Below are 19,636 nucleotides of genomic sequence, written 5' to 3'. Positions count from 1 at the left end.
AAAAAAATCATCTGTCCGATCCTGCGACAGATGCGGAAATGCAAGGATGAAGAGCTGTCTTCTGTAGTCGGTGCTGTGATGAAAATCATCCTTTGGCTCTTCCAGCATCTGACCGTATCTGAAATGCAACAAATATACAATCATTAGTCTGTGGCTCAGTCAATAATCTCAACTCGCTAGAAAAATTGACATTGATTTACAGGAATTGAAATTAAGTTGGAGGAAAAATGAACAACTTATGAAAGCATTTGGAACTATTCACCTCGCCAAACCGCCACTTTCAGGCATTTTTTGTTTCTTTGCTAGCTCGCCTCCTGGTATTGAAATCTGTGCATTTAACGAGGTTTAGAATTTACGCTTTAGTGGTCGTGGTGCCCTTTTGAGCTTTTCAGCTCTCTCTTACCATCTCTGTGCTTCGGTAAGGACATCTGGGGATAACAAGATAATTGAGCGCAAGTATAGACCCACGAAAATGTTCTAACCATGCAATAATGGGCGTTTCAAAACAGTACTCACACATGGTGGTGAGTGCTATTTTGAAAAGGGCAAAAACGCGGAATTAACTCACTGTTTTCAGTATGAACGTACAGCATGCTTACGAGCATATGATCTTGCTACGTCAAGCATGACTTCATCCACGAAAGATATTGGGCTGCACTCTGCTAAGCATCACCAAATATTGCCGTTACGGTGCTTTAATTGCAAAGCCAGCTGTTCTTCATATATATGAAATATTATCTAAGGCAGCATGAATTGTTGATAGCATAGCAGCGTGCAAAAATGACACATACGTAATTATTCACTAAGCTTTGTGATGCGTTAGGAGCTACGAACTTGAGACGTTATTATACATCAGAGTTCATACTTTGGAGGTTATGACACATTGGTGGTTGTGATGCATTATGCGTTTCGAGCATCGCGTGAGATGAGGCATTAGTAGGTACGAACATTAGGTTTTGCCATTATCCCCCAACGCTGAGCCTCGGCCGCGCGGGGCCACCCTTGTTTCTACTCCGACACGTAAGATGACGACACTTTGCCTTCAAAAGTATTTGTTTTCGCGGTGTAAAAAATGGGCTGAAAAAACAGCTCATTAACCGGTGGTTTGGCCCATTCTATCCCGACACTTTTGTACACCTGTATGACAAAAATACGGTCAAGCGATACATGTTCTCACCTAGTGTCATGCTTGACGACAATGGCTTTTGTTTCAGCAATATTATTTCATATTTCATAAATATATTTCAGCCCTCACACATACCACAACTGAGTACGCTTTCAGCTATCACGACAGCACCCACGAATGCCTAGCTTCGTAACGAATATGCAGCACTTTTTAAGGAAGGACATATTTCATTTCCACTTGGGATGCGAAAATCAAGGTATCTTATTTCTGCATTCAACAAAATAACGTTGTAAATATCCAGAAGGTCGAATTAGGTTACCTGACCTTTAGTAACGCTGCCATAGTTTTAAAAATTACATGAAGAAAAAATTGGGAATAGCAAGAAGTGCATTGTCGCATTGTAAGTTCGGCAGTATATAGTTTTGTACAATCAAAATAATTATTGATTGCTTTACAGGCTCTAAAAGGTGTCTTTGTGCGCTCATCTCTTAAAAGTGCTCTAGGCTCTAGCTCTTCGACCATAACGCTGATCAACATTTCACAGTTGGATTTCAGGCATAAGTCAACCCCGGGAAACCATTTTCTTCAAAATATAAAATATTGAGCCCTATGTCTCTGTCAATGTGTCGCATAATGCCATCCTACAGAGATTAGGTGGATGCAAGTCTGTTCAGGACGTTTGTGATTATCCAGAATCGGGATGTTGGCTCACTTGAACGTCAAAAGAAAGACGCAGATCGTCGGTCTTATCTGCAGAGGTTTGCGAAATGTTCGTTTTTCTCGATGAAAGGTTAAACCTCCGTCAATGCTGTATCGTTTCACGGCGTCGAAGTCATCATGGAGAGAAGGTTCAGTTACCAGATTAACGCACACAATGCGCATATGGCTACACACAAGTTAAGAAGTTGTTAGCCCTGAGTTACTGAGGTACTCAAACCAGGTTCGATATTCTGCATTTCCCACTGACGCTGCACTCAAATAATCTGGGTCTCCGTCACAAAACAGATATCGTTAATTATATCACATTGATTGTTTTTGTAACATATTTAGCGTAAACAGCTGGGACGTCTTCATTGGAAGAAGACAGCTCTGTTGGATGCACGACATTTGGACGTTGACATCTTTGCTTTTAAGTCCCCGGTGCGTTTGTCAAATATCATTGTCTCATTAATTTTGGCGTGTTGTCCCAGGGACGAAGCTGACAAACTTGAAATCTTAAACGATTTCTGCAATAAAAGACAAGTTAGAACATCCCGAAATTATTGATGCCTGCACGATGAGGCCATGACGAGTGTCGAATGTGGTCACGGTACATTGCACCACACACACTGCACACGGTACATTTGTCTACACCGTGGATCTGGTTTGACGCACCCTAATGTACTCTGATTGCTGATATTTGAAATCAGCCGTAACAAAAAATCCTTATAGCGAGAAACTTCATGCGAAATGCATGACGATGTATGAACGCCTGCATACGACTGAACCCCTTATCTTTGTAGTTATCTGTATCCTCCCTGTCCCAATGACGCGTAAGTCTTGTTTCGCTGCGAGGCTCGTCGCCAATGTCTGGACCTGGGTATCTCGTATTCCAGAGCTTTTTCACGATTGAAAGCTTGTACGTTTCCCTCCAATACAAATCAGATGTGAAGAAGGCATAGGGTTAATGTTGTAACGTTGCAGAAATGCGTCAACTGATCCATCCTACAGTCTGCATGACAGCGTTTTGACAATATCGGCCCAGCACCTACATGAGGGTGCTGCCCGTTGTGGCAAGCTTGGGTGAAGAGCTTGATTGGTGGTACATGTATATAAAACCGGTAGAAGGAATAAAGAGCACAAACGTAAGTATAAAACCGTAACTGGCCGGGCCGAGCATGACCAGACCACTGGAGCCACACCATTCCTGGTTAGTTGCCGTTAACACACGTGCAGCCTACCCCCCCCCCCCCCCTCCCTCCCCCTCGTAATTACATATTAATTGTTCATAAACCCAAATATTCAGACAGCCACCAGTCTGCCGTGTCTCGACGGAGAATGATCCTCGATCGCAGAGAGCACGTCACCAGCGTCGGTGATACAAGAACATGCTAAACCTTTGTGAAACGACGTCTTATGCTGGCTCATTCCGTCAAGCTACTTAGTACATACGTTGATAGCGCTACAATTCAAATTGCAAGATAACCAAATGGGAAGTTTACATCGGTTGCACCAGGCTTATGCGAGCCATACAATGCAGTGTTGCAGCTGAGGCACCAACGCTCCATTGAACTGTGCGTAGCGTACTGACTCATTTTATTTCAAGGCTAAACAGCAGTGAATTTCATATTTAGATGAAGCTGCTGGCTCTGGCTTGAGTTCTTATTCCTCAGAGAACTTGTTACAACTGTTTCTTTATTAGCCCAGCATGGACCTGTGAACTTAGACAATGCATACCGCAAGAACACTGCTACATTGGTAGTGTGAAACTCCACATAACCTTGTGCACACCCATACCATTCACATTGTGTCGTTGCGAGCTTAAAAAAGCAGACCACCTCTGATAGAAGTTCAACCGCCGTATTTCTGGCCGCGGCTGGAGCCGTAGCCCTGACCTCCGGTCGGGCCACGTCCCCTCTTGACGTTGCTGCGACCCTCCTCCTCGCCGTAGGCGTTGAAGAACTTGGCCTCACCCTCGTACTCAAGGTCGGCCACAAAGCCAGAGTCTCCCTCAACCGAGTAGGAGACGGTCTGGAGTCGGCCGTCGGGCAGCACGACGCTGTACTGGCCCTGCACCTCCTCACCGTTGGACTCCTCGGCCGCGCCAAAGTCGTTACCACGGACATCCAGCACGTCGTAGCTGAACGAGTAGGGCGTTGGAGGCTCGGTCTGTCCATAGCCTCCGTTGGTCTGCTGGCTGTAACCTCCGTTGGACTGCTGGCTGTAGCCGCCGTTGGACTGCTGACCATAGCCTCCGTTGGACTGCTGACCGTAACCTCCGTTAGACTGCTGGCTGTAGCCTCCGTTGGACTGCTGACATGTAGCCTCCGTGGACTGCTGGCCATAGCCACCGCTGGATTGCTGGCCTAGCAGATAGCAGACCGTTGGGAATGTGCTGACGCGTAAGCAGGCTGCAGACTCGACTGAATCAGGGTTCCTGCGTGGTCTGCAAGGGCCTACCAGACGACGAAGACAGACGGATCCATACTGGGACTGGGCGCCAGAGGGAGCACCGTACTGGACTGGGCGCCAGAGGGAGCACCGTACTGGACTGGGCGCCAGAGGGAGCACCGTACTGGGACTGGGCGCCAGAGTTCCGCCTGTCCGCGGCGGCCAGAACGGCCAGAGCGGCTACAACGAGGAGCTTCATGTTAGCTGACTGGGCTGCTGGTGAGAACTGTACCGTTCAGCAGAGTCGCCGTGCTTTTATACGGCTTGGCTGACCACGCGCTCCTATTTGGTATTACCTGTTACATCATGCATGCCTGAGATTTAGCGACACCCAGGTCCTCCTTGATTGTACTTCATGCATGCCGATCACGTTCATATCGGCAGCGTGTTGTTTCACAATGTGAAAATGCAGCCACCTTAGTGTTGCCGGCGCCAGCTGGCGATAACGGCTGTACATCTAGACTAAGTGTGACCTCATTCCACCAATTGATAGATAAGTGTGCTTTACGTTTATCCCGGATTAACCATCCTGAGTCCATGCGGCTTCCAGCAGGCTTTACGTGTTTCAATCATGAATCACATTTGCGCTTCCTAACATAAGAATTTAGAGGTGAGTGCTAGTTAATGCCGACATATAACTTGTAATCGAATAACCTTATAATTGCACCATAACCGAGTACGTAAATACAAGTTAACATCTCAAAATCACGGATAAGTATGCAAGAACGTCACGAAAACAAGTCATACACGAGCACATAACGACATTTGGTTTAGCAGACACCTCCAGCACCGCCACGGTAACCTCGCGGGAGATTGAAGTACTACAAGTGAGTGCTAGGGTAGCAAGTTCACATGTTTAGTTTCGCAGCCCCTGAACGTTATGCGAACGCTCCATTACGGATTTGAACAGTGACGTATTGAGAAGCATATTCACTAAATATTGAAATTTTGTTCTGTGGAGCAGTTTTTTCTGCTTTAAAGTATATCAATAGTTATAAGGGAGCTTACCGTACGGTATATAATACTTCCTTCATTATCTTCAAATGTGAAACATTTGCTCTAACACGCACTCGCTTGCGGTGTCAATTTGACCCGGAAGGTTTTTCAGAATGGTTTCTTAACGATGCGGCGTAGCCGCACCAAATTTTGATATCTGTAGACAATTAAGAAATTAATCTTTTGGTGTCAAATATCTAGATGAACCTTGTAAGGTCGCTGACCTGCGGTAGGTCAAAATCAGCCCATGAACTCAGCGGCCAATTTCTAGGGAATCGTTTCATCTGATGCAACAACGGAGTTTTAGATCAAGCTATGCATCTCTGAGATACTTTCTTAGGCGACACAACAATTGAATGAACAGATTCCATCGAACTGGAGTCAGATCTATATGTCAGACTAAGGTCAAACCAACCTGTTGCGTTAGTCTGAGGCTTGCCGTATAGGGTAGTTTTTGGTGCTCACTTTGGAATTCACTGATGACAGAAACCGGACTACGCATCCTCCATGAACTTTTTAAAGTTCAGAATGGGTCACTGACCTATGACGATCAAAGTTGACGTTTTATTTTTAGGAGCGTACTGCCTAGCGTAATTGTTCTTATTGAAATACATAACTCAGAGCAGTCTAGTATGACTTTGATCACCATGACCTTCAAAAGGCCAAACCAGGTAACTGACCTTATGAGCATGCGACCCTTTGCTTAGAATAGGTAACAAGGTTCTTGGGTACTTTGTAGACCAGCTCGGAGTTTGCCCTTGTTTAACATTTTTCGACCCAAAGCTCATGACCAAGAAACTTCAAACTTTGGCCTATGTGAGTTTAAGCGCGGACCAACACATCTTGTGAGTTCGATGTCTCTAGCTCTCTTAGTTCCTGAGATCTTAGGGGTCACATCGGCCCCCACCAGAGCGAAGGGTATCCAACCGGCCACCGGGGCGCGTGTTAACCTTTAAAACATTTACATCAGCGCTCAGCTTAGGATGTTAGTCAGCATCTTAGCTTAGAACATTAGTTGGCATCCTAGCTTAGGATGTTAGTCGGCATCCTAGCTTAGGATGTTAGTCGGCATCCCAGCTTAGGGTATTAGTCAGTCGTCCGTCCCGGTGGCTCAGTTGGTTGGAACGCCTGCCTTCCGATCCGCCCACCCGTGGCGGGGTGGATTCGAGTCGCTTTAGGGCGCTCGCTATTTGTCCTTGACAGGTATGGTCTGCGGCCGGTGGCAGCGGTCGCGCTAAAGGTCAGTTGACGTCAGAGGGCAGGACGGACCATGCCGAGCATTGCGACACGTTAAGCCTTCGCAACAAAATTCTGTCGTTGACATGGAATTGCGCGATCGGGTGGCAGGGGCCAGGACACATATAACAAGGATTGCTTGGCGTGAGCTCTGATCCCAGAAATCTATCCGTTCAAAGGGTTCGGATCAAATCTTTAAAAAAATTACAAAAATCACATAGGCACAGGTCCGACAGAAGTTCTCCCTGGTTGAGGTTGAGGGAGGGGGCGATAGCTATTTTCGTTGCTTCTAACCAGTTAACACCCACTGGGCTAATGGTGACTTTGAAGAAAGTCAGGGCTCATCCTGCTGCCTAATAACCGCGCCCCCGTAAAGGCGTACTCTCTTCTCACGAAAATTAGTTGTAGCGGTTTGCTGGACATAAGCTAGCAAAGCTTATGGCCATGTTTGCCATCTAATTTTACCTATTCGGCTCGCTAATATACGCGCCTACCAGTAATGATCCACGTGTTACTGGTAAGATGGTGACCTGATGGTCAGGCTGTCTATCTCCAGCAGTCCGTGCGCGCACGTTTTCACTTGTCACTGTGATTACATTCCAAGCACCAGGCATACACACCTTTAGTTGGCTCATCGTCATGCTACCCATTACATTATAAGCATTTGGCTCACTAGTTTGTTGCGTCTATCCCTGCCAGTTGATGTAGCATCGGCAAGAGCGTGGTCCGATATCCCGGCCACCCATCTCTGCAGCAGTCCTCGCGTAGGGGTTTTCAACTTCCACGCCGGTATCATTGAGACGGTTGGGCGCATAAACTTGCAAAGCACATCACCATATTTGGCGTTAACATTCTATGGTGTTGTATTGTATTGTATTTTATTCTATACTATTCCATACTTTTCTATTCTATGTTGATATTCTATTCTATTAATATTCCATTCTATGTTAATATTATATTCCATATTCTATGCGGTTGCCTCGCTGGTCATATGCACCTGCCGCTAAAAGCTTGTTCATTATCGATTCAAAGAGAGCCCGACGTTCAGACCGTCCTATCTCGTATGATTTCCGTGTGTACGTTTTTGCTTCTCATGCCGTTGCATTCTACCTACTGTTTAGTAGCATGGGCTCGCAGAGCTCATCATCATACGCGCCATTGTGTATGCGTAATCGGCTCGCCAGTCACATGCACGTCCCGCTTACAGGTGGACGCAGGATATCCGATGTTCCGGCTGCCCCGCAGTGTCACGCCTCACGTCCAGCGGGGCTGCCCCGCAGTGTCACGCCTCACGTCCAGCGGGGCTGCCCCGCAGTGTCACGCCCCACGTCCAGCGGCCGCGCCGTATTGAGTCTCGGCCCCAATCACCTTACCACCCTGTACAAAGCCTGCGAAAACCCGACTTATGGCGAAGCCCATGCACGGCGTCCCGTGCGTGAACTCCTTTCCCTTCGCGGCGATCGCTCGCTCACGCTCCAGCGTGAGCGAGCGTGGCCGCGGCGGGTCATTAGCTGTCACCGCCAGCCAATCAGCGCCGAGAGGTGGTGTGACGTCGACGGCGACTGGCGGGAGGTCAAGGCAAGGACCTGGATGCACGGGGAAGGCGTGCATCTGCAGGCGGCGGACCCAGGGCAAGTGTGGACGCGTGAGACCTGCCAAGACGCTGTGGGGTCAAGGTTCACACGGACTTCAGAAATGATTGAGGGCTTTGGGCCTCACCGAAGTAATCACACGCGCTTTGTGCCGTTTTAAGCCATACGGTGATAGAGACACGGTCGTGATGTGCCTTTATTTCATCACGGTCTGTCCGGGCCAAGACTGGAACGCAATGTACTCCTTTGGATGATGAGCTTCAGGGTCAGAGCATTGCTGGCGGAAGGTGATAACTACCGACCTCGGGGACGTAAGAGGTGTTCGGGTATCGTCCTCGGCTGCTGTGTTTGTTTGGGTTAGTTTGTGACGTAAAACCTAGCGCGCCAGGCGAAGACGATAGTCGGAGTAATTTTCCAACCATGATACTAATACCTCGCCCCAATCCTCCCGTAAAACTCTCACTAACGACCTGTAACCTACACATATAGTGCAAACAGGCATATATTACATCATAAGTGGACAGGCTGTTTCAGACAAGGAAGACCGGACAAGCATGTCCCAGCACAGCCTGGAATGCTTCACCCAACGGCGACCACCTGGGAGTTGATTGCTGCTGTTTGCAAAACACTTTGATTCTGGAAAGTAAGCAAGTTGCTGATGGAGAACACTAAAAATATTACTTTTGAAACAGGAGATAGAAACCATCATCAAGCCGGCAGCAGAGCTCCGTCGGACGCGATCACTTCAGATGCGCCGACTTAACAACATGTTATACTCATCACAGCGATCCGTTTCCTCGCAAAAGCCGTGCCTCACAACGACTCGATGAATCGCCACCAGGAGAGAAAACATCATCCACGGTGACCACGTTCTGAGGTCGAGCGTGTTCAGCGGAGTCTAGGTCAAGGTTCTGGGATGTGGGATGGGATGGGATGTCTCAGCTGGCTGATGTGGGATGGTCGATTCTTGCCGCTGGGAGGGGAGTCCCAGCTAGCGGAGTTGACAGCACCTGGCTACGTTCTCTATATCAGCGTCCAGCCGTGGCCAGTATGTGATGTGCGCCCCGCCCTTTGTCCTCTCCTTCCTTCGCGTGCCCGTCGTGGAGGGCGGTGGGCACGGGTCGACAAAGAGTCGGCGGGATAACGGGTCTGCATACCACTGCCCACCAATAGCCCAATAGCCACCAAGAGCCACCACCATCCACAACTAGCCACTACTAGCCCAATAGCCACCACTAGCCATCACTAGCTCAAAAGCTACCACTCACCACCACTCGCAACCCTAGCCCAATAGCCACCACTAGCCACCACTCGCCACCACTAGCCCAGTAGGCACCACTAGCCACCGCTGGCCACCGCTCGTCCATTACTCGCGGACAATCTCTCGTGGATGGGTCCATATAGACGCATATAGTCCATATGCGTCCATATAGACGCATCGTTTCACGCAGGTCATTCGTGGTGAACGGGAATCCGGCCTGGACGGTCTACGGTAGCAGCTGAGACTCTTGATCAAACAAGGTGGTGTTCCGTCCCTCATTCAGACATCCGTCGGTGGCCTTCACGTGGAGCTCGACGATGATGGCGGCGCACAAGCACTCCGCTGATCCGCAATCGCCGACTTCACCTCTGGGTTCCGATCTTGGACGGGGGCCTGCGAGGGCGCGTCGGACGCGCAGTGCTAGGAGGTGCTGTGCTGGGGGCGTGCTGGGAGTTGATGGGAGTGCTGCCTTTCCATGCGCGGAATGCATCGCCGCAGTCTGTGCCGGTACGCCGGCTGCCGGCCGTCAGTGCCAGCTCCCCCAGCCTTGCCGCGCCGCCGCACCACATAAAAGGGAATGTTCCACCTTTAAAAATATTCAGGTAGCCATCAGATATGATGGAAAAACCTCACTTGTAGCTGTTTATTTGCTGGCAAACAAATTGCTTCACATTTGAAGATACTGAGGCACGCATTAGATATAATGGAGAGGCTGGTTTGTTACTATTGGTATGCTTTTTGTATTTGCACAGCCAGTGCATTCCCGCCAGCCACGATTATGGTGGAAGCTACTCCAACAACTGCTACTAGGTGATGTTCCTTGCTTCCTTGCGTCCTCATTCGTCCTACTTGCAGTGGACTTATCTCTACAGGCCACTTAACGATAGTCGCATACAGCATATAACTGATCATGCGAAGTGTATGATACACAGTATGGTGTTCCAAGCTGTACTCATTATTTCCAACCAATAATTGCATAACTCGGCACACGAACCTTCTGTGAGTATCAGACGTGCTGGACTGGTATTCATGGAAGCAGGGCAAACATTCCGATAGCCCAGCATCGCGTGACTAAGTCACTACTCTTGCCAAGCACGCTATCGTGGGACGTGACATCCATGCACGGACCGTTAAGAGCACGTCCGTGGGTGATCGGCTGGGGTCGGGGCGCCTGAGGCTTCCGACTCGGGACCCTCCGTGCACCGCGCGAGCGTTGCCCAAGAATGAATGAACGTCTGAACCGTGGGAAACGCACGTCTCGCTGTCGTTCATGGACCTTTGATAGCGACGCTGGCCTTGGTGCAAACACGCTGGCTTTTTATATCCCTTCTAATAGGACAATGACCAGCCCGGTGGCGCAGTTAGTTGGTGCACGTGCCAACGCAGACGGGAGGTCCTCGATTCAAGTCTGACTTCGGGAGACGTTTCCTCGACCGACTCCTAGACGAGAGATGACAGTTGCTGAGGAGTGACCGCTCTGCCGCGGGACACAGTGCCATCCTGCACCGGGGGCCACACACCCACGGGCCCGGTGGCCGGTCACCTGTCGCAGTACGAGAATGGGGGCATAACACAAATAACGACACGTCTGGTTATGGTGCTCGGTCACATCAGCACCCTAGCCCGGTGCGGTGCCTCTTCGCCTGAACGCATTACTAAAGTTTAATAGGCGTTCAACGACGCAAAGAGTTTTGTCGGACCCTCTTCGATGGTTAATGCTTGATTCGTTTCAGGGTTAAGGGAATCGGACCCCGCAGGCATTTACATCAAACATTGCACGTCATGAAGCAAAAGAAAACAGACTTGGACCAATCGAAAATTTAATTAAAGTACAAGCTTAGAAAGGTGCAGTTCGCGACATGTTGACGCATGGGATCTCGATTTTTGCTAGCCGCTCATTCTGATACAGCGCCGTATTCACTATAAAACAATGTTTCACATCTATATGTGGTTTTGAACTGAAATAGCAATTTGATGACCATTCGGTACAGTTCACAGCCGTGCCCTTCTTAAAATTCACGCTTGCGAAAACGCGCAGACTGAATTGGGAGGCTTTCAAGGTCACCAAAGTATTCAAAACGTCATATTAACGTCGTTTGAGTGCTGCCATTCCATAAGCTATGCGACGATTGATGCCGAGAACAATATTATGTCGAGTCGTCCATATCTGACGTTCGTGAGAATTATTTCCAAATATAACAGCCGTCAATGGGCTCTCAATCAATGTCGTACACGGTACGGCGACATAATCAATGGCGTGTTGAGGAGCATGTTTACTGAGCAGAGAAAATGTGTTGTCTGGAGCAGTCTTTTCCACTTTATTTCATCACATCTGGTGCTTGCTTCATTGTGTTCAAATATGGAACATACCCTTCAACCATAGTCCTTATTCTCCGTTTTTCAGAACGCGAACTGATAGGGGAGGGGGGGGGGGGGGGTGAGCAATGCGACTCCTTGGTGTTGCCAAACTAAACAAGATAGAGTTTAGCGAGAAAAAAGCACCACTGAATTCCTCTCAACGAAATATCGCTTTTGGTACCAGTTTTTCTGCTTTTTTGCCAATAATTGACCTCAATTCTCAATTGGATCAATTCTCAGATTTTCGTGAAAAGCATTTCTCAGCTTTAGAACGCTATAAATACGAAGCTATGCCTCACGGCGCCACGCAAGTTATAAAGGCATGTTTCTTGTTCAGTTTTTAGTAGAATTGTATATATATATATATATATATATATATATATATATATATATTTGTATGTGTTTTTGAGCATACCTTTACGATGTATGTCTCCGTTGACGTAACAACGTCGACCCGCCGCACGCATTCTGTGCCATCTACGGTTACCGCCTGCCGGCCGCGTCGGCCATTGATCGCCGTGCAGTGTTTCTCAAAAGCGCCGCTGTCCGATACAAAAAGCTAGGAAAACGGCTTTGATGTCAAAACACGCGCAATAGATGCCTATCAGTTTACTAAAAGTTTGCGTGGGATTGCACTACCTGCCTGAGAGGCGTCCTGAAAAAGCCTTACGAGGGAAGGGTCGCATCGACCCGGTCCCTGTCAGGGCGGGGTTTACTGGCATGGGGTTACGGCGCAGAGAACAGAAGCTACCACAGCACCGTGGACACGTAACGCGCTGCTCTACGTCCACCCACATTGAACAACTGCAAGTTTCAGACTACAATTTGAGCCGCAATTTTCTCTTCGTTCTTGGAGCCCTACATTAACACTCGCCCGGACGGCCGGTTGAATACCCCTCGCTCGGATGGAAGATGGAGCAGTTTGACCCCTCTGTGATCTAAAAAGCTAAAAAAGCTGGAAATATCAAATTTACAGGGTAGCTTGGTGCGCATGTCAACTAACTGATGAAGAGATTTAAGGTTCCTAGGCCATTACCTTCGTGTCCAATAAGGTCAGACAATGCAAAACTCCAGAACGATGTTCTCCGAAGTGGCACCCCGAACCCCCTCATGCAACTGTCTTGAGCCTAAACATCTGTTCTAGGAAAAAGGTCACTGGTATTATTTAATGTCAATGACCTGAAGTCCTGACACCGGGCCATTTCAGTTCAGAGGCCCAGGGGCGAAACAAATTTCTGATTTCCCGGATATGATCGGTGACAAAAACTGACACTTTTGCAAACCAACTGGTGTCGGCATTGCGAAAATGAAAAAAAATTCAAAAGACTAGACCATATTACAACAGATCATCCAAGTTAGACCAAACGTAAAGTTTAATATTGACCTGTACTCGCTAACGCTTGCAACGTGAGCATGTGAAGAGCGCATGTGGAAACGCCGCCGTTTCGCTGTATGAGAAAGTTGAGCCATAAGACGATGCCAAGCATAGTAGCTTTAATCAAGATAATTTTTCACATGTGCCAGAAACATACTACAAACTAAACTATATCAGCGCTCGCGTCACAGATCAGTAGTGACCTGCTTTTCCAATGCCCCTCAGATCAGTGCTTTTCACATATTTTCAACCAAGTTTCACTTAACATCCTAAACAGTATAAATACCAACTAATTAGGCTTGTTACTCATCGTTTGTTTCAGCGATTCTTTCTCGTCGTGCGAATCGTGGCTGGCCACAGCATCTTGTGACGAACATGATCAATTTGCTACGCAGTGTTTTAAAGCGCCGTGCCAGTTGAGACAGATGTGCTCGAATGCTCGCCGCGCGGAAATGCGTCAGTTTCTGTGCCGGGTTGTGGGTTGCTGTTGGTTGTGCTCATATCGTGAGGAGCTGAATGGTTGGAAGAAGGTAGCTAGTCGTCAGTCTTTTAAAGGTAATAGGATAAAAAGCCTTGCCAATGTCGGAGGATTGTTGTTGTGCATACCTTAGTGTAGCTTCAGAGGTAAACGGAGGTCGTTGCAGCGACACATGTCAGGGATTCACCCAGGGCTTCCTGCTGCTGAGAGGAACACGGCTTTGAGTTAAGATGCCGCGCATCGCTGTTGTAAGCTTCTCACATTGCCCGTAGCACCTCAAACTTTGCGTACTGATGGGTGGGCAGGCGTGAGATGAAATGTTTTATTGTTCATCATTTTGCATATAAATCCAAATGAAGATCCTAGAAGGGTTCAAAAATGTCCTTTGCATCCGTTGATACCCATATTGCATGGGCTTTGCTCTAAGTAATTGGCATCATGTTAGGAACTGCGAGTTCTGCAACGGCAATGATTATGCAAAGATGCTGAAGGTCGCCAACGTTTCCAGCTGACTACGATGACGCCAGAAAACCAAAATGGATCTTGTCCTGGGTGCTTGTGGAACCATGTCGTCGGTAAATGTAGGGCTGCTTTGGATGCAGTTTTGCAAAATACGTAGGGGTTAGGGAGGGAAGGGGAGGGGGTGCAGGAAGAAAAATGGCTGAGCTTGCCTTCGAAACGCACTCAGAACAGTTTTTCCCGTAATCGACAGACTTTCTTTTCGCAGTTGGGAGCAGGGGTGTAGTTTCTTAAAATTAGTTTTGGGGCCGAACCCCCAACAATCATGACGAAAAAAGATAATGGACAAAACTGATAACTAAAAAAAGGTACATCCCTGGTTAGCAGGCATAGTCCTGCCTTCTCCCCCTCCCCCCAACTGAATAGGAAAATACATGCCTTTAGGCTGGCTATGTTAAGAATGTCTTTACCTGATAACTCGACTAGTCCATCAGCATTAAATTTTTGATGGCCAGCAAATGACACTTCAATGCAAAAGAAGTCCCGGAACGAAAATGTGTGAAGGTTATGCCGCATCGCATTTAATTCGTATTTTTGTGGTTTATCGCTCGTAATGATACGGTGCAACGGTTGCTGAAAGATTTGACTCCAGGTGACAATTTAGACGGTTCCAAATTTCCTCGGTGACGAACGGACATGTTTTACCTACACAGAGGCCTACTCTGACGTTTAACAAGTCCGTGGATGATGTCTGTTGTGGTCCTTGATATTAATAAATTCGAAAGAGTACTAGAAACTACCTCATGCAGCAAAATCTCGAGTAGAAAAGGTAGGCTGGTTTTGACCACTAGTTGATCTTTATAAACTGACTCTAAGTCAGCGCATTTTGTTATAATCCTAGCTTCAATTGTTTTATGACCTTAGAAATTGTTTCATAGATGTATTGCTTCGTCCAACGCTCCATTGCGGCATCAGATTGAACGATTTCTTAGACATTGCCTTCGCTGACAGCTACGGTCTGACTTGGACTTTCTATAGGGCAGCGACCTTACAAGGTACATCCTAAGTTTGCTACACCAAAAGATCCGATATTCAATCGCCTGCAACTTTACAAATTTGGCGTGACTAAACCGCGCCGTTCAAAGTTAACAAGGAGGGGGCCAATGAACTCCCCACCCGAACGCGTGTTAAGAAACGTCAGATAGATCCCCAGTTCCGTTAGCATGGGGCTTGATTGGAACATCTACAGTCTTAACTTCTTCGTGCCTCTGTGCAGCTGTCAGGTGCGATGGCACAGTGTCGATGGCCAACTGGACGATGTTGTCTCGTGGGTCGCTGCTGTCGAGAATTGAGGTTTTTGTGCCGATGCCAAAACCCCGAACAATTACGGTGTCAACAAACGATCAGACAACTGGAACCTTCAGACGCCTAGAACCAAAGACAACAACTAGAACTCCGGTCAGGCTGTCAGGGTTCTTTTATTTGCGCAATATTTATTTATTATTTATACTAGCTCTCAGAAAATTACGCTAATTGAAGAAAACTTAATTGGTATGCACCATGTTATAGCTTTCCAGACATCATGGCCTGGCCGTGGCCTGAGGACGTGCCGGTAACCTTTCTGAGCTATCCTAAGGTGGATGACTACTCTTCCCGTTCCAACAGACGACGAAGCCGTCGTCCCAACAAAAGCCATCACCACTGGTGTACCAGCAGACGTTAGTTACGCTAAAAGCACTATTTACAACACAGAATGGCAGGCCCAGCTGAATTGATGAACTTTTGTATTATTCTGGTTATGCATCACCAGCTGGACTGTTAAAATGTGAAACAGGTGGGAGCGAGGCATCTCAAAGGATGCGAGCTGTTACATCTGGCGTGATTTCTCCCACCGCGTGCAGTCAGAATCGCCGTAATGTACCGCTATAATAACATTACAAGGAAAATTTTGGTTTAGCTCGCAACCGTCTCAGAAAAAGGATTTTTGTATAGAGTATATTGGAACTTGGCAGGATACCATGACATATGCTCATGCTATGAGCGATCGCAGCCTATTTTTATGTTAACCGTGTACAGACAATCTCGGCAAAGCATTTGAAAAGATATACATTACAGGTGCAAGTCATCTGCGGAGGGTGCAACACATCTGGATTCATCTGCAACGGCAGCATTAACAGCTTAACTGAGATCTGAACATTGCCGAGGGGCGTCCTGAAGCGTGTCATGGACGCCCACTGGCAGCCATGTTCCGGTGTACCCGCCCATTTTCCGCACCGATCCAGCCGAACCATAGCGCCCACCATACTCCGATCACCAGTGCAAGAAGTCACCTGACCAGAGTAACGCCTGCACAAATATTGAATTCTATGTCAGTAGCTTACCAGCCGAACGCTCGCCTTGTGCTATTATCGTCACGATTGTCATTATCGTGATGTAGCGAAGGAGCCCAACTAGTTTTCAGAAAGATATGAGGTCAGCCGTCACCACGGCAGGGACATTGATTCCAAAATGGCGCACGCAGCACATGTGGCAATGCTCGCCGGTGGGGCCGTGCCAACCAGTGCCATAACATCAAATGGAAACTGAGTCAACGGAAATTATAGAGCTTTAGGCGTATAATTCAGAGGAATGCTACCGAACATATTAGCATATTACAATAACTTGCGGGATTTTTGACTGCAAGCATGAACTACGTGGAACAAGCAAAAGCTAACAAGCATTCTACAATCAATCCGACGTTTTATGTTTCCTATTTTGATCTTAGCAAATGACCAAACAGCACCATAACCTGCATGGCCGAACAGCTTCTATTTATTTGCAGGATAGTATAAGGTAAGGGAAAGACTACCCATCCAAACTACAGTCACGACTGGTGGCCGCAGCACAGCGCCAGGCCTCTTCGGCCGGTGGGCATGTGGGCGCCATGTCGGGCACCCCCCAGAGCCAGTCCCAAGTCGCACACAGAACAGGTCCTACAATTCCTCGGTACAACTACGCCGCTCAGCGGCAGCCCATAACGTAAGAGCTGTATTTACGAGGTCACGCACCGGCACGACGCCCTCCGTGGTTCGGGTCAATCTGCCAAGCATGATTCACGCACGAGTGCCAATGGCAGGTGAGGAAACACCCGTGCTCTGATCTCCTCACGGATCGGCCGCGACACCTCGATACTATTTGCATACTCATTTTCATCTCGATTGCGCAATCATTCTATTGCCGTCACTACCGTCACTGCCAAGGCAATCATTGAATGCTCACGAGCGAATGTGGTATAAAACGGCGAGACTTGGTGGGTCAAGCACAGTTGTTCCAACTAGTCCTCTCGGCAAACATGAAGATCCTGGTTGTAGCTGCCCTCGCCGTGGTGGTCGCAGGAGACCGGCGTGGGTCTGGTGCTCAATCCCAGTACGGTGCTCCCTCTGGTGCCCAGTCTCAGTACGGTGCTCCCTCTGGTGCCCAGTCTCAGTACGGTGCTCCCTCTGGTGCCCAATCTCAGTACGGTGCTCCCTCTGGTGCTCAGTCACAGTACGGTGCTCCCTCTGGTGCCCAGTCTCAATATGGGTCCTCATCGGCATCGTCAGGCTATGGTCTGCAGTCTCGGAGGAGACCATTTGAGTCCAGCCTGAAGCCGACCTACGGTCAGCAGTCCAACGAAGGCTATGGCCAGCAGTCCAACGGGGGTTACAGCCAGCAGTCCAACGGAGGCTACAGCCAGCAGTCCAACGGAGGTTACAGCCAGCAGTCCAACGGAGGTTACGGTCAGCAGTCCAACGGAGGCTATGGTCAGCAGTCCAACGGCGGCTACAGCCAGCAGTCCAACGGAGGCTACGGACAGACAGAGCCTCCTACGCCCTACTCATTCAGCTACGACGTCCTGGATGTCCGTGGTAACGACTTTGGCGCGGCCGAGGAGTCCAACGGCGAGGAGGTGCAGGGCCAGTACAGCGTCGCGCTGCCCGACGGCCGGCTCCAGACCGTCTCCTACTCGGTCCAGGGCGACTCTGGCTTTGTGGCCGACGTCGAGTACGAGGGTGAGGCAAAGTTCCTCAACGCCTACGGCGAGGAGGAGGGTCGCAGCAACGTCAAGAGGGGACGTGGCCCGACCGGAGGTCAGGGTTACGGCTCCAGCCAGGGATCGGCGTATGGAAAATAAACACGGTGCTAATAACTTTGTCAGAGTTTTTTCCCAGTTCTGATTGTTGTATATCTGCTTTTGTGTGACCGTTTAGCCGTGCCCCGTCTATTTTTGTTTTCCGTCTTTGAGAATGTGTCTCTAGAAACACCTGATGTTGGATAACACAGAATGTTTGGCGTTGTGACAGTCTGTTTGTCTCATGTGCAAGCGTGTTACTGAAACAATAAATATGGTCAGAAGATTTTCTGTTGTCGTGCTTATCACGGTTGCCGACCGGCGACCAATTAATGATATACTGTTGATGTTGTCGACAATCATTCTGCTTCTGGATTTGTACAGAACCTTTCGAGGTCCTTACAAACGCCTAAGGGTTGGGAACTGGATGGGGAATTAGTGAAGCAACAGCAAAGATGAGTGATATCACGTTAAAAATATCACAGCACACAATGCAGTTCTGCCCAGACGCCCTGGATTTGAACGTCCGAAAACGCTGTCATCGTCGGTTCGCTTTGGTCTTGTGTAGTGATAAAATATTACGCATGCTGGGCGTTCCATGGTACCTAATCAGACGAATGTTAACACATTTACTTATAGCAAATACGACAGACAGGCATGACATGTACCATCTCCATACGCACACACGGCCCTGGTGACTGCCGTGGACATCTCACAAGCTCAGCAGCGAGGAGCGACTTCGGTGGAGGGACGCGCGGAGCATGCCCCCCCCCCCCCGCCCCAGCTCACGGGAGATGCCAACACGCAGGTGCGAAGAGTAAGGCATGCTTCGTGGAATCGGTGCATACATCGCGTACAGGCCTAAGACGAGATGCTGGCGTCTATGGAGAAAAATAAACAATACAATGTACACATGCATGATGCAGATTTTATAAATATAACGCAAACGTTTATCCCAGTACACAATGCTTTACCAACCGGGTAATAAGGTACAATAATGCAGCAACAGATAATCACACTAGTCACAAGCTATGTAAGGTCTCGCATGGGAACTGAGTACGGGAATGTACGTAGTGGGGCGGAAAAAGGATCCCTCTCAGTATGGGTCTTGTTAGAAAGGGACAGTGGAAGAAACGGACAGCTGCAAAACAGCAGCGCAACTGCGTAGAGGGCAAGAAGTACGAACATTATTACTAGAATATTAGACATTTCATGAGTGGGATGAAGTTTGGTAAGTAATCCGTTGTTGACAGCAACCTTGCCTGCCGGGAACGCTGGGGTTCTGTCCAGTCCTGGCGGTGCAGACCTGTGCTCTGTATCCACTGGCGGTGCGGGCCTGTACTCTGTATCCGCTGGTGGTTCAGGCCTGTCTTCTGTATCCACGGTCTGCCCCACGTGACGGCTCAGGGTCCTTCTGATGAGTAAATGGCTCGCATCCGCTAATATTCAGTAATGTCTCTGTACCAATGAGAGTAAATGCGGCCACAGCAATGATCCTCATAAACGCGAGAGCTG

The 19,636-nt window shown here is 48.5% G+C and overlaps 2 protein-coding genes across 2 annotated transcripts; one reads left to right on the top strand and one right to left on the bottom strand.

The window, feature by feature from the left end:
* Positions 1-3,676: 3,676 nt before the first annotated feature.
* On the bottom strand, positions 3,677-4,475 carry LOC119107353 (RNA-binding protein FUS-like). The gene is made up of 2 exons (XM_037230778.1): positions 4,373-4,475; positions 3,677-4,191 (listed from the first exon to the last, which is right to left on the bottom strand). The coding sequence occupies exons 1-2, from the start codon at positions 4,473-4,475 to the stop codon at positions 3,677-3,679; spliced, it is 618 nt and encodes a 205-aa protein (XP_037086673.1).
* Positions 4,476-15,254: 10,779 nt separating this feature from the next.
* On the top strand, positions 15,255-18,184 carry LOC119107352 (RNA-binding protein FUS-like). Its single transcript, XM_037230777.1, has 4 exons — positions 15,255-15,314; positions 17,406-17,531; positions 17,798-17,959; positions 18,005-18,184. Exons 1-4 carry the CDS (start codon positions 15,255-15,257, stop codon positions 18,182-18,184), a joined length of 528 nt encoding a protein of 175 aa, XP_037086672.1.
* The last annotated feature ends 1,452 nt before the right edge of the window (positions 18,185-19,636 follow it).

Source organism: Pollicipes pollicipes, unplaced genomic scaffold, assembly GCF_011947565.3.
Source record: "Pollicipes pollicipes isolate AB1234 unplaced genomic scaffold, Ppol_2.1 Scaffold_6686;HRSCAF=7923_pilon_pilon_pilon, whole genome shotgun sequence".
NCBI classification, from domain to species: Eukaryota; Metazoa; Arthropoda; class Thecostraca; order Pollicipedomorpha; family Pollicipedidae; genus Pollicipes; species Pollicipes pollicipes.
Note: the sequence above shows the minus strand (reverse complement) of the source record. Positions and strands in the feature narration are given on the sequence as shown.